This window comes from Rhopalosiphum maidis, chromosome 3 (genome assembly GCF_003676215.2).
Source record: "Rhopalosiphum maidis isolate BTI-1 chromosome 3, ASM367621v3, whole genome shotgun sequence".
Lineage (NCBI taxonomy): Eukaryota > Metazoa > Arthropoda > Insecta > Hemiptera > Aphididae > Rhopalosiphum > Rhopalosiphum maidis.
In genome coordinates this window covers 26,908,180-26,922,576 of record NC_040879.1, presented here as the reverse complement: position 1 = coordinate 26,922,576, position 14,397 = coordinate 26,908,180, and the positions used below count along the sequence as shown (strand labels likewise).

The 14,397-nt window shown below is 25.6% G+C and overlaps 1 protein-coding gene across 6 annotated transcripts in view; it reads right to left on the bottom strand.

Annotated features, from left to right (window-relative positions):
• LOC113558829 (piezo-type mechanosensitive ion channel component-like) overlaps positions 1-14,397 on the bottom strand; it is a 37,608-nt gene that overhangs the window by 4,886 nt on the left and 18,325 nt on the right. For 5 of the 6 annotated variants that reach the window (XM_026964391.1, XM_026964393.1, XM_026964394.1 and 2 more), the window contains 27 exons: positions 12,579-12,702; positions 12,391-12,494; positions 12,057-12,323; positions 11,836-11,962; positions 11,502-11,698; positions 11,181-11,329; positions 10,971-11,114; positions 10,722-10,885; positions 10,507-10,649; positions 10,248-10,424; positions 10,075-10,183; positions 9,782-9,972; positions 9,430-9,631; positions 8,178-8,273; positions 7,854-8,019; positions 7,573-7,758; positions 7,328-7,503; positions 7,065-7,218; positions 6,652-6,815; positions 5,516-5,866; positions 1,940-2,076; positions 1,795-1,847; positions 1,351-1,376; positions 1,106-1,281; positions 942-1,030; positions 248-509; positions 17-183 (listed from right to left, as the gene is read on the bottom strand). In XM_026964391.1, the coding sequence (XP_026820192.1) occupies positions 17-183; positions 248-509; positions 942-1,030; positions 1,106-1,281; positions 1,351-1,376; positions 1,795-1,847; positions 1,940-2,076; positions 5,516-5,866; positions 6,652-6,815; positions 7,065-7,218; positions 7,328-7,503; positions 7,573-7,758; positions 7,854-8,019; positions 8,178-8,273; positions 9,430-9,631; positions 9,782-9,972; positions 10,075-10,183; positions 10,248-10,424; positions 10,507-10,649; positions 10,722-10,885; positions 10,971-11,114; positions 11,181-11,329; positions 11,502-11,698; positions 11,836-11,962; positions 12,057-12,323; positions 12,391-12,494; positions 12,579-12,702 (4,301 nt within the window). The remainder of the gene's footprint in view (positions 1-16; positions 184-247; positions 510-941; positions 1,031-1,105; positions 1,282-1,350; positions 1,377-1,794; positions 1,848-1,939; positions 2,077-5,515; positions 5,867-6,651; positions 6,816-7,064; positions 7,219-7,327; positions 7,504-7,572; positions 7,759-7,853; positions 8,020-8,177; positions 8,274-9,429; positions 9,632-9,781; positions 9,973-10,074; positions 10,184-10,247; positions 10,425-10,506; positions 10,650-10,721; positions 10,886-10,970; positions 11,115-11,180; positions 11,330-11,501; positions 11,699-11,835; positions 11,963-12,056; positions 12,324-12,390; positions 12,495-12,578; positions 12,703-14,397) is intronic. The other variant, XM_026964395.1, reaches the window with a different exon arrangement.

The window sequence follows — 14,397 nt, the reverse complement described above, 5'->3', positions numbered from 1 at the left end:
ATAATAATGTTATTACCGGTGGAAGAACAAAACAAGAAGTAAGAATAAATCATATGTTGCATAGTTTGGTTTCTTCTCAATACCAATAATTCTTGGCAAAAAGAATGGCATGTTGTCGGTAACAACTTGTTGATTCCACGGGATCATATCAAATTGGAACATACATTTAATGACAACAATTACCTAATTTAAAATATAAAGTTGTAAAATAATTTGAAAACATTTTAATTTTTGTATCTAAAATTACTTCAGTGTAGGCGATTAGAGTGACCCAGAAATTCTTTGTTGGCCTAGGAACAGTGAGTGTACCCCAAAGAAAAACCATCAATGGCAGTGGTAAACTTAAAATGGTGGCAGACTTAATCTGATGCAAGAATATCATAAAATAACACACCAAATCAGAGTGTGATATGATTGCAAACCAAAGAGCGAGGATGAGACGCATAAGCTGAGGTTGATTGGAGGCATTTAATTCTTGTTGTTCTTCTAGTTCTTCTAATTTTTCAGCACTAAACATAGTAAATATAAATCAAAATGTAATTATCATATGTTCAAATATGGTAGAATTATAAATTATATGTAACTAAATATTTTGATAATTTATATTTAAGTTTTACCATCAACTAAAGACTTGATTTCAAAATAATGTCTTTGTTGTCTCTAGACTTATATTTATAGGATATGTATAAAATATATTTATTTTTAAACAAAGTAAATTTATTTTTGTAAGCTACATTAATGTTTGATATCTATAACTCTATATTATAATAATTTATGATTATTTAAATATAGTTATATTCATAATGTCAATAATTATGAAAAATTATTGGTCCTAATATATCGAATAACACTATTCTAATGAATATATTTTTTTAAACAATATATTTTTAACAATTGAGAATGTTATTCTAAAAGTTAGGTAATATTCTGAGATTACCTACCTTAATGTAACACTTTTACCGACAAATGGCATAGGCTGCCAAATCATTGATGAACCTGTTCTTAGACCAATGCCAAATCCTCGATTTTGCTAAAATATACAATATACATGTTATATTAAAAATCAATTATACAATTATTAATGTAAATTTTAATAATTAAATACTTTTAACGTTTTCTTTTCAACTGCTAGTGTACGAATAACATATCTATAGTCTCGAGAAATTTTATTCAATTTCCTTATCAATGTTTTTGTTGAACTATTGACAAAAGCCATGAACAAATTAATATTTTCTTTAATTTTCATACTGAATGATTTTAACTTATCTCCATCTTGAGTATCTAAAATTATTCAACATACATTAAGTATGCTTATATTATTATAAGTATTTAATAAATGAAATAACTTACCTTCTCTTAAATCCTCACCATCACCCCTAAAACAAAAACCAAAATAATTAAATCAATAGAACTTTTATGCGATTGATCATGATTGTAATTCTTATAAGTGAAATAATTTACTTAAAGTTATGGAAAAAATGTATCAGATGTTAATGTAGTTTAATATTGTTTTACATAAAAATGTGATTGATAGTTACGTTTTAGGTATAAAAGTAATCAAAACAATTGAATGGAGAAATCTAATATTTTGTTGGTAGACAATTGTTAAAATGATACAATACACATTGAAAAAAGTTGATTTAATATTATTGAGTTTAGATTAGATAATAGTTAATAAGTATAAAATTGTTCTCAAAGCCCAAAACAATGTTCATAACTCTAACAAGCTTAACAATTTTTTACCATACTATTAAGGTACTTATAAATAGTAAAATATCTGTATTTAGTAATTACATGGCTAGTTTACTTGTTTCACCAACAACTGACTTATCCGTTTCTTTCTTTTTCTAAAAAAAATTTAAAAATTTAAATTAGACTAAATATATTTAAGTGTTTTAAATTAAATTAATTAATATTCATAATATTGTGATATATTTACTTTATACACAAATTGGTCTGTATCAGTTTTGTCTGAATCTTCAAGTGAATCATCACTTAATTCGTTATCTTTTTCCACAATTGAATCTAATTCATCATCAAATTCATCAAACATGTAATAATCACCTGAACGAATAGCTGTAAATTATCATAAACCGTTAAGTATAAATATTGAATAATATAATAAGAAAATAAATAATATACAGTAGAACTATAAAATTAACTTTGAATAAATTATAATTTATGCAACTTGTAATATATATTGTTATGACTGCAGTATCAAGAAAATTCAATTTTTTGTTACTGTTTCATTTTTGAGTAATCAAAGTTCTACTGTAATATTAATGGATTCATATAAAAATAATAAAATCATGATTAAAAATAAATGTAAATATTGTGCATAAGAACACTAATAATTTTATCTTTTAAAACAAACACTCCATGCTTGAACTTAATAGTGGTTTATTTATTAATTTATAAAATTAAAAAAAAAAGAAGTTACTGAATTTACCATAACAATAATAATAACATAACTAAGCCATATTTATTTAAAAATATTGAGTTTTATACAGATTTAAGTGATTGAAATATGTTTCTACCAATATTAGAATTAAAATTGATTATAAATTGCATTTGAATGAAAATTAGTAATTTCACTTGTTTAATATTATTAAACAAATCACTTAAATCTAATTTTAAATATTACTACTAAATTAGTAAAATGTTGTGCTGTGTTAAAAATATTTAAAAATCCATGTGCACAAATTGTTTTTGAAAATTGAATATATTTTATTAAATGCAAATAATAATATTAAACAAATATTACCATGATCATAACATGTATATATACATTACATTGGTACATAATTAATATATACATAAAATAAATAAAATGTATAAAAAAGCACCACTAAACAATAAATTTAGAAAATTAGAATAAAAATTATAGTTATGAAAGTATTTTTTTTTTTTGTTTTTGGATACTGTAAATATTAACTTAAATTTAATACTAAAAATAACCTGTGTCTAAAATAAATATTATTTGCAACAAGTACAATTGCTATGTAAAAATTTTATGTTTGCTAATAATAAATATGTTTAGTATATTTAAAATTGAATAGTATTTATGATAAAGTTAAATAGAGTTTTATAACCAACTATCCTCTTACGTGTACACATAAAATTTAAAATAATAGGTACACACACTTATGTACTTTACTGATAATCTTTAAAATATAATGTAACTAAATATTATTTAAAATAAAGTGCATTAATAGACATTAAATTACATTTTATAGGATAATTATCATACAAATAATTTAAAAAATATATATATAAAATAAAATAAGCAATTTTATCTTACAAAAATAAATAAATAGATCAATACAATTTATATACAAATAATGTAAAAAAATACCTGTATAAAAAGAATAATTTTATATTTAGTTTTCACTGTTATGGTATATTAAATGTGAAGAATGATTCTGAACAGAGATAGTTTGTCAGAGTGTTAGACTCAGGCGCAACTAGGGAAGGGGGGCTTGGGTGACCTAGTATAGTAATAAACTAATACATTTAGAAATCAAAAATAAATTATAAAAATACCTAAAAAAAGTACAAATAAAATAAGATAGTTAGATCATGTAAATTTACTTGTATATAATAGTAATTAATAGATTGGGAAGAATATTTTATTTTTATTAACTTTTTGTGCAATAAGTATAGTGTGTAATGATTGTATTTATCAAATACTACATGGAATAAAAAATGATTTTTAATAAATTGATTAAGATTGATATACTTGACGATGTCAACAAGTCAGATGAAAAATTATGGATTGCTAATAAAAAATAAAATAGAAGAGATACAGATATCTAATGAAGTCACATTTTATAGTTGCTAGTGGTTTAGTGAACAAATTCAGAAAGCTAACTTATGTTAGTGCTGGTTTATGACTTATTAATAATACTAATAAGTTATTAGTGTTAAAGCACATCACATATTCTATCTGTCTGTGAGAGTACATAATAATTACGAACCATCGACTTCAAATATCAGCCAACAGCACATATACATTTCATCTGAAGTTGATTTTGTTTATTTTTATTATTATCTCCAGTTGTATACAATACAATAAGCTGAAATTTGATTTAAAACGAAAATCATCAATCAACAAAGCACGAAAAAAATATTTGTATAAAATACGATACTTTTTGTGAATGTTGAGCATAATAATATGTTAAGTATGCTATTATAGTGTGGGTATTAGTGGCACTACTACAATTTGAGCTGTTTAATGAATAAAACTGTAATTTTTTTTCAAATTTAATTCAATGATAATTAGTATTGCATAAATGGTGTTAATGAACAATGATATAATATGTAATGTGTGTATATATTACCGTCAAGGTTTAAAATTAGTAGGCATTACATGGACAAAAATAAATCCACATAAACAATTAATATTTTTGATTTTAAAAAAATTAACAAGCTTGAACGTGATAGAAAAATAAATTTTTGGGGAACAGCAAAGTACAGCAACCCATAAAGGTTCAAAAGAGTTTAAACTATCTAATGAAACTAAATGACAAAATAACAGAATTTTTAAATTATAAATATCAAGAATGCCTTGACCAAATAAAATACATAGAAAAAAATGACATCACTTATTTAATAAGGATTTATTAACCAAGAAAAGCTAATCATGAGAATTGTCTAAAAAAATTAGGCATTATAATCATTGCCTAGGAAACGAATAATAAAAATTGAGATTTATCATTGATGACTTGACGGTAACACTACCATATTAATATAATATTGCTGTTGATTTATAGTAAATTTTCTACTATATAGACGAAATACACAATTATTGAATAAAATATAAGTATAAATTCTTGTGATATTGTTGCACAAACTTGTTATGAAACTCGTAAATAACATTATAAAACGGTTACATTATATGATAATATAACTACCTATCTAACACATGAGAATAGTTGAATCAAATCAAAACGAGACAACAGTAGGTAAGTACCGTACGATAATGACAGAGTAAAATATATGTGTATATGTGCACAATCGCCCCAGTCACCTTTCATAACAGATATACCTTACTGCAGGACCGGATTGGCCCACCGAGTTATCGAGTAAAACTCAGTGGATCACTCAAAATATAGGCCGGCGATGAGTGTTTGGTCGTAATTATTTTTTTTTATAATAATGATAAATTATTACAAACACCAATAGAAAATATAATTAAATCGAACTATTAATAGCTGTATAGTTGAAGTTAGAAATCCTAAAACTCGGTAGCTGGCCAGTTACCTAGCCAATCCGGCGCTGGTTACCTGACACAATGATAAAAACAATATATTACATTAAGACATTTCAAGCCGAAACAATATGTACAGCTCTATATACAACGATAATATGCGGTCTCGAGAAAATAGCTCGCACACCGGATATACACGTATAGAAGATAATGTTATATTTATTATGTATTTTACAAGTATAGTATATGTATAACGTTTGCGGGGTATGTGCAAGCAACACGCATTAGCAGAAAACGGGTACACACAAGTATGATGAGACGTCGCCGAGGCGGACCGTTTGCGCGGATACCAAGTGGACGGCACGCCCAACGAGGACTGTCGTCGGTGTTGCGCGATCGTCGGCGGCGGTGAAAACACGCCCGAGTAAATGGCGCTTTCGTCGAACGACAGTGGACGCCGGTGCGCGGTGCTGCTGAACGACATTCGCTGCGGGTCCAGGTAGCCGTCCAGCGACACAGTCAGCACGGTGGACGTAGGTGTCGGCGGTTGCAGATAGGACAGCGTGGGCGGTTCGTCTTCGAGTGGCGTGTGAAAACTTTGGACGATCGAACTCCCGGACAGGTCCCGGGCCAGCGGGGCGAACGCGATTTCTTCGGCTGTTCGCATCGTGACGTGCGTTTTTTGTTTTGTTTTTTTTTATTTTCGTTAGTATTTTAATTTCCGAGAGATAGGCGAGAGTAGGCGAAAAAAATACACACAACGATTTTATATTATTACAGATTCGTGTAAATGACGTGTGTAGTTAAATGGAAACAGCTATGATGAATTTTCATAGCAAAAAAAAAAAAGAAATACTATGAAAACCGTTAATATACTCTGAGACATGCGTATCTTGTACATTGTCATAGTACATGGTCTTACTTAGAATAAACAAAAAAATCAAACCAATAACAGACAGTAAATCAAGAAAATATTTCAAATTTATCTTTTTTATAATTATAAAAATTAGGATTACTAAAAATTTTTTTTAAGAAAAGGAACTATCTGTATAACCTGTCAAACATTCATCATACCTGCTCATATACTTTATTTGGTTTTTTCTAACTTTAATTAATAGACTAACATATAGTTAGTATTTTTTAGTATTTATATAATAATTACATTTTTACTATGTAAAAGTAAATTTTACATTTTAAAATACTAAAAAAGTATCAACATTTCAATGGATATAGCTCAGTTCACTTTTTAAAAAGTCATTCCATGTACAAGCCCCATAGCACTATTAAAATGATATTCCCAAGATGATCACACTTATAATTTGATACATACACAATATAAACTTTACCTGTTTGATAAGTATTAATACCTATTTAGATAGATAAGCAATGGATCTAAATTAAGTTAATTTGATTTTAGTAAGATTAAAAATGCATCAATATACCTTTTTCATGAGATTCTGGATCTTTGATTCCAAAACCTTGAATTTTTTTTTGAGTAGCTTTGATTCGATCCATTTTTGATTTGATTTTTTCTAGGACCTTTCGTTCTGATTCGTGTTGTTCTTGGATTCGTTTTTGTGAAAGCTCTTGAATTAATTCAGCCCCTCTAATAATTTTCAAATTTAAATTTGATTAAAATAAATGAAATTGTATAATAATTCATATGATATATAATTAATAATTTAAGAATACCTATATTGTTATTTTTAAAGCCTCATTTGTTTTTTAAATTAATTAATTAATTTTTTTTTAAATAAAAATTGAAATTTATAATTATTTAATAAATACTCTAGAATAATTCATGCATATTTATATATTTTTACAAAAATAAAATACAATAATAAATAGTAATTACCTGGAGGCTAATATAGCCATTGCTTTTGTTTCATCCACAATTCTAAAGAAGTAATGACTGTTGAAAAGACGTCTTTGGAAGATTAAAAATCCAAAACATAAAATATCCCATGCTAAACCAACATGTTCAATTGGTATCTCACAATCATCATTGTCTGAAAAAATAATATTGAATTAATGTAATTTTTTTTAAATTTAATTTTTGTAAAAAAATTTCGAAAGAAATTAAAATATTTCTAAGGAAATACAAATAAAAATAATTACCTGATGATGTTATAGCTGGATGATTAGTAGAAAACTTTTGTATGCAAGAAATACCAAATAGTTGTATCATCCAACAAGCTTTCATTTTCATGTAATTCATAAAAATACAACCAGGTATTTGAAGTATAGCTTTCAAAGTAATAACAGTTATATTATACAGTATTAACTTATTCCACCTGTGAAAATTATTGTTCAGTTAAAATAAAAATGACAAATATAGTTTTAAGATATAATGAATACAGTACCATTTAAGAATAACGTTTACAGGTCGAAGATAATAATCATTGCCTTGCCATAAAAATATAAATGAACCAATGAGATATCCTAGAGAAAATAGATTAACTCTATTGGTACCAGCCAAAAACACAATGGCTAATGTGAACCAAATAAATCCAATGAGAACAATACGTTTTAATATATCAAGCCATGATCTAAAAAAAATATTTATAAACTTGTTAGAATTTTTTATAGGCCAAATTACATAACACATTGTAATACTTTTAATGTTCTAATATGCTAGATTTACCTTATATGAGATACAAAGTCGGGCACTGGATTTATAAAACTGGGCTTTTCAGCTTCTTCAATAATTGAACGATTTGTTCCTCCTGGATACTCCACATCTATATGTCTTCTTTCTATTTTGAAAACAATAGATTGACGAGACACAAACAATAATACAATAAAATCACCTACAACATACATAACATTTTCTTATTAAAATCTTTAAGAAATATTGTATTATAGATATTTAAATCTATACGTCAAATTAGGCATAAAACATTAAAATAAATATTAGAATATTAATTTTAATAATAGAATAATATATTATGATATTAACTAATCTTACATAATAATTTGTATGCATCTGGAGGCGAATCAGGATCTGGTAAGAACATCCAGTCACGGAAATTCTTCATGATTTCATTTTCATCCCAGGGCCATTCTATAGTAAATAAAATAAAAATTATAATGTTCAATTAACATATCAATATAGAAAGCAGAGCTTTCAGATGTAGTAGATTTATTTATAGACAATTATGTGGTTTGTTCTATAATATATTCTTTGGTACATACAATTTAATGATGAAGAATTAAACAAACATTAATGAGATTTAAGTGTGAAAACCATAAATGATAATCATTCAATTCATAAAAAATTCAAATTGAATCTAAGAACTGGTCACTATAAACATTTATACATGCTAATTTGAATTTAATAATAATATATTTAGGTATAGTAGTTAATAAAATTTAAAAAAATATAAGTTAATTATATTAACATTGCAAAATTGGAGATGATAAAAGTCTAAAATGCATTAACAAAACCAAATTTTTCTATTAAGTAAGTAAGCAATAATAATTATTCTCATTTATCTCTGATAATAATACACATATATATTTTATAATCATTCGCCGATGAATAATTTGGTCTCAATTTTCCTAATATATTGTATATATTTATATATATTATGATTAAATGTAACTGACTCAACCTAACTTCTATTTACAGGAAATTAACTTTTAAACAAGAATACACTAGTGATGTAAAATATTTGATTTAAACAGCAATAATTCAAAATTGTTTCTATAGAGCCACTCAATTATCGGTGTTATTTATTTTTAATAGACAAAGTTTTAAACTATCTTAAGAGGACGTTGCACCCGCATGTGTTGTCTTCGTCTTACACACTTACGACATAGTATATTTTTGTTCACCAGTTTCAATAGTGTGCTTTTAGTTTTAATATTAAAGTGAATTGACCTATTATCAAACTTTTAGATAAGGAGATTATTTGTATTCTCTCATCAGTTTTTTACAATATTTTAATTTTTAAGTGAGTTATGAGTATAAAAAAATTAAATATTTGAATATTCTCATAATTAACTTAAAAATTAAAATATTGTAAAAAATCAACGAGAGAATACAAATAATGTTCTTATCTAAAAGTTTGATAATAGGTCAATTCACTCTAATATCATAACTAAAAGCACACTATTGAAACTGATGAACAAAAATATACTATGTCGTAAGTGTGTAAGACAGAGAAACACATGCAAATGTGACGTCCTCTAATTAAATTATTTTAATTATATCTCACGTAAACAAAGATCTGGAGGCAGTCCAATGACGATAGCATATTGTAATGGTATGGTAATAACAACAAAAAACATAAAAATTATCCACACTTTTGCTAAAGTTCCCCTCGATAACATTACAAAAGTCATTAACCATAATGCATAAAGTACAGCATAAAAGTCCATCCTTGTCCCAACTAGTACTGCTACAGCAATAAGAGTTATCTAGAAATAAAATAATATAGAATTATAAACTATTATCAAATTAAAAAAAAAAAAAAAAAAACAATAAAACAATAAAACCTATAAATAACAACTGTAACATAAATATTAAATAAAATAAATACTAAATATCAAATTATATATGAATAATACCTCTACGCCAAATCGATAAAATCCAAAATTCAATAAATACTTCAAACAATGAGGTATATCGTGATCTACATCTTTAAATGTAATACCTGGAAACATTCTTAAAGGTTTTGACAATGGTCTACCTTTTAAATGTCTCTTATATTTTTGTCGAGTTATAACAACTCTATGCAATGTTATGACAAAAACTATAGCTGTAGAAAGAAGTACATAACTTTTTATAAGTAACAGTTTATTTTATTTTATAATTTTAGTAGGCATGCAAAATGCAAATATTTAAAATACTTAATACTTACAAATATATCCTTTAAGTAAATTGAGTAAAGAAATATTAGCTGTAGACTTTTTAAATCCAACCCAATTTGCCGTATTATAATCTTTAGTTTTATCTGGTTCATCTGGGTCCTTTAATAAAATATTAACAGTATAAAATTATGAAATTGTATTAAATTGTATGATCAATACGTACTGGACATGTGACATTCCATGTACCCTCTCGTATATATTCAATTTGGTAAATCATCTTGGTAAGTAACAATATAGATACATAAACAGATATGATATAGACAATAATTGACTGTATACGACTATTAAATACTAATGATATAGTCACCAATACAACCAATACAAAATGAACCAAACACACCTAATAAAATTTAATAAATTAAAATAAATATAATTTTAATTGCTGAGTATTTCAAAATAATACCAATATTGTAATAGCTTACTTCATATACAGCCAAAAACATGACACACAATAATATGATTTTTATCATGTGTAATTCAGCATACAGCCATGCTAGCTCAATAATATATGACAAAATTGTTTTAATCATCTTGAAAAATGAGCGTAATTTGACTTTTGGTAGATCTAAAGAAAAAAAATTATTAATCAAAAGCCTTAACAAAACAAAAAATAAAATAAAATAATAATAATTATTACTTTTGAAGACTTTAAAAGATTTTCTCTCAGATATAAAGCTTGGACGTGGAGGATGTTTTTGGTATTTATTATCTGTAAGTGAAATGCTGGAATCTGTTGATTCTTTGTCACTATTTGAAGCAGAAGAATTGCCTGGTTTGGATGGCTTAACAATACTAGTACCACTATAAACATTTTATGCATATAAAAACATAAATTAATAAAATTATAATTCTGATAGTAAACGTTCAGAGTTTAAATTACACATACCGGCTCTTAATGTCAGATATAGCCAAAAAATCTTTGTGGAAATAGTAAAGTTGAACAACAGTTATGATAACAAAAAATGTTGGTGTCAAAAGTCGTACAAATAGCTCACCAGTTTCAAATTTTTCCAAACCTATATCTAATTGTCTACAGATAAAAATAAATATTTATAGTCTAGTCAACTTATTTTTAATATTCAGTGTATTGACTTACAATGTGGGTGGAATTTTTAGATATTTTTCCCAATAATATGGAAAATTATCAAACTGATATGTGTATGTCATAACTAATATCAGCATTGAATAAATTATGACTGTAAGCCAAAAACCATACATAATTTTTCTCCATAAAACCCAAGACAACTAATATAAAACAAATTTAATTAATTTTAATAATATTAAAAATAAATACATTTTATAATATACAGATATGTCCTGAGGTTTTTTTGGATTTTATAATGGTGTTTTTATGTAATCCAGCACATAATTAGAAAACCTTAGAGAAACACTGTAAAAAAATGGGTAAAACTCTTACTTGGAATGTCAATAAAAATATTAATGCCAGTGCCATATAGATTATTCGAAATATTGTCATCCGTTCGCCAGTTATGCCAATTCCAAATAACACAAATGCCACAACCCATATCCAAAATTTGGTTAGAATAATTTTAGCTTCTTCGCCAAGTCTCTGCATTAATTGACTACCCTTTGTACCTGAATCACCTCCCATAGCTAGTGTAAAAAAAATATACAATTGAAATATTAATTTAAGCAATTAAACAAAATGAAAAAAAAAAAGATATTGTAAATTAATAGAAAAACATAAAATATTTAGATGTTACATATTGATTATATTGGAATAGTTTTACCTGTTGCTGTTCCCACTGTAACTTGAAGAGGAGCAATCATATTAGCTACAGCAGAATGACTTCTAGCTTCCCTCCTTTCTTGCATATATTGTCTCATTGTTATCCAAAACATTGTTGTAAATAATGTCTATAATTAATTAAGGCCATTAAATTAGTCAAAATGTAATATTGTGTTATCAATAAATGTTATTGATCGTAAACAAAAAATAAAAACAAATTACCTTTATGATTAAAGGCTTGCAAGGAAAATGAAGAACTTTGGTGAAACCAATTTGTTCTAAATTCCAATCTTGAATAGTTTGAGGTAATTCAGAATCATTTAAATTCATTCCGTACAAGAATTGCGATAACAGCAAAAATTCTGCATAGAACACTAAAAATGGCGATGACCTCAACATTGTTTTTCTTTGTTGAGGAACCATCCAAGAAACACTAGCCCACAATAGTAGTACAAACGTTAACCAACTGTGATATGTAATACTCCAAGCCTGTTAAATAAACCCACAAATATGCAAGTTAACATAAAAAATGATTGATGAATGTAAATGATCTTACCATCATTACAATATTAGTGCCAATATATGATGTGCGGGTGATAAATTGTGAGACAGTACTTAGAACATCCATCAAATAATAAAATATATTTGATTTATATTCTCCTTAATATAAAAATATAAATATATATAATTAGACACAAATAAAAATAATTAGTGAATAATAAAAAAAATTGAAAATATATTTACTATCATCGTGGTATTCATCTTGTTGAGTATTAGGTTTTTGAACTTCACTTTCCACCATACTACAAGATGGACTGTCAGTTGTTGTCGGACTAGTAGTATACATAGGTTTTTGGCCACGGATTAGCTATTTTAAATACAATTTGATTATGATATTTGTTGACATATTTTTTAATATATTAAGTAACAATCACAGTATATTGTATATGATATAAAAAAAAATTAATGTGAATTTTCAGTATTAATGTGATATTGTGATGTACAGCTTTAAAATGTTAATGCATAGAAATTAATATTCTGAATATTCTCGACTGATGAGTTTTGATTCATTAACAAATAATAATGAGTAGCACTTTATTTTAAAATAAAACCATAAGCCATATGTACAAAAATGCAATTTTAAAATGATTTAAGTTTGGTATGATTGTATAACAATTTTAAATTTTTCAATAATTTTGTTTTTATCAAATTTCTTATTCATAATTATTATTGAAGAAACTTTTTTTTATAAAACTTATGAAAAATAATTTTGAGTGGAGCTTTGTTAAAATATTACTTTTTTAATTTTAATATTTTTTTTTCTAAAATTATCTATAATTTTTCATTAGTATTAGAAATTTGAATTTAGTACAAATAATATACAAAATCATTTAATTTTATTTTATACAGAAAATTACCTAATAAAAAATTTAATAAAAAACATTCCTTCCAAAGTACTAATAAAACTGATATAAGACATATATACAGTGAAACCTGACTTAACAGACACCAGTATATAATGGAAACCTCTCTTAACGAACAAAATGACCCGGTCCTGGCAAAAAGATAGGCATTCCAATGTATTTTGATCTGTCTATAATGAACTCTTTGTATTACGGACACAAACACTAATATTTTACCCTGGTGATTTCATAACAGACAAAAATCCTAGTTGAAATTTAAATGTAATATCATATTAAGTATATTCAAACTACGAAACAGCTTCAATACAGAGCACAATTAAGTACATGTGAAAACACAGATTACAGCCAACTGCATTATAGCAGATTTCGGTAACGTTAATTGCGAGTACCTATTGAATTTATGAAGTTGAGATACAATTAAATAGAAATAAATCCGGAAATAAATTATAAAAATACGTATAAAAGAAAACCATAAGTAATATTCTAATATTTTTATTCAGTTTCTATCGGTTCCCATTTAGAGTTTACATATTTTTCTTAGCAATGGCACTTACCATACCACGTAAATGTTTTGAGCTAAAACAAAAAGTGAAAACAATGAAATTGTTGTAAAGAATCTAGCAGCTTGTCTATTCGTAAACATGCTGATAAATATTAAAATTAATTTTATAACGTATATGTAAAATATAATAATAATTATTAATATTATAATAATATGCATACAACATTTTCATTTTCCCTTTTAATTTTACTTATAAAACACTGAAACCTGTCTAACACGGACCCCTGTCTATAACAGACAATTAATTTTGTCTCATGACTGTCCGTTATATACAGGTTTTACTGTATATTACATATTATGTTTAGAGCATTTATTCTATGCATAAGTTTTTATAAAAACAAAACAGTTTTATTAGTTTTACTGATTTAAATGTATTTACTTAAAATCAGTGTAAATAATTGTTATAAAATTAAATTTGTCTTTCCAGGATAATATGTTTGTTTAACAAGCAAATGATTAAATAATATCAAATATGTAATAGGTGTACATAAAATTATATACAACCATTAATTTAAAAAAATGTATTTCTAAAAAATCTATGAAACATTTTAGTATTACAATAAATAAGGTAATTTTC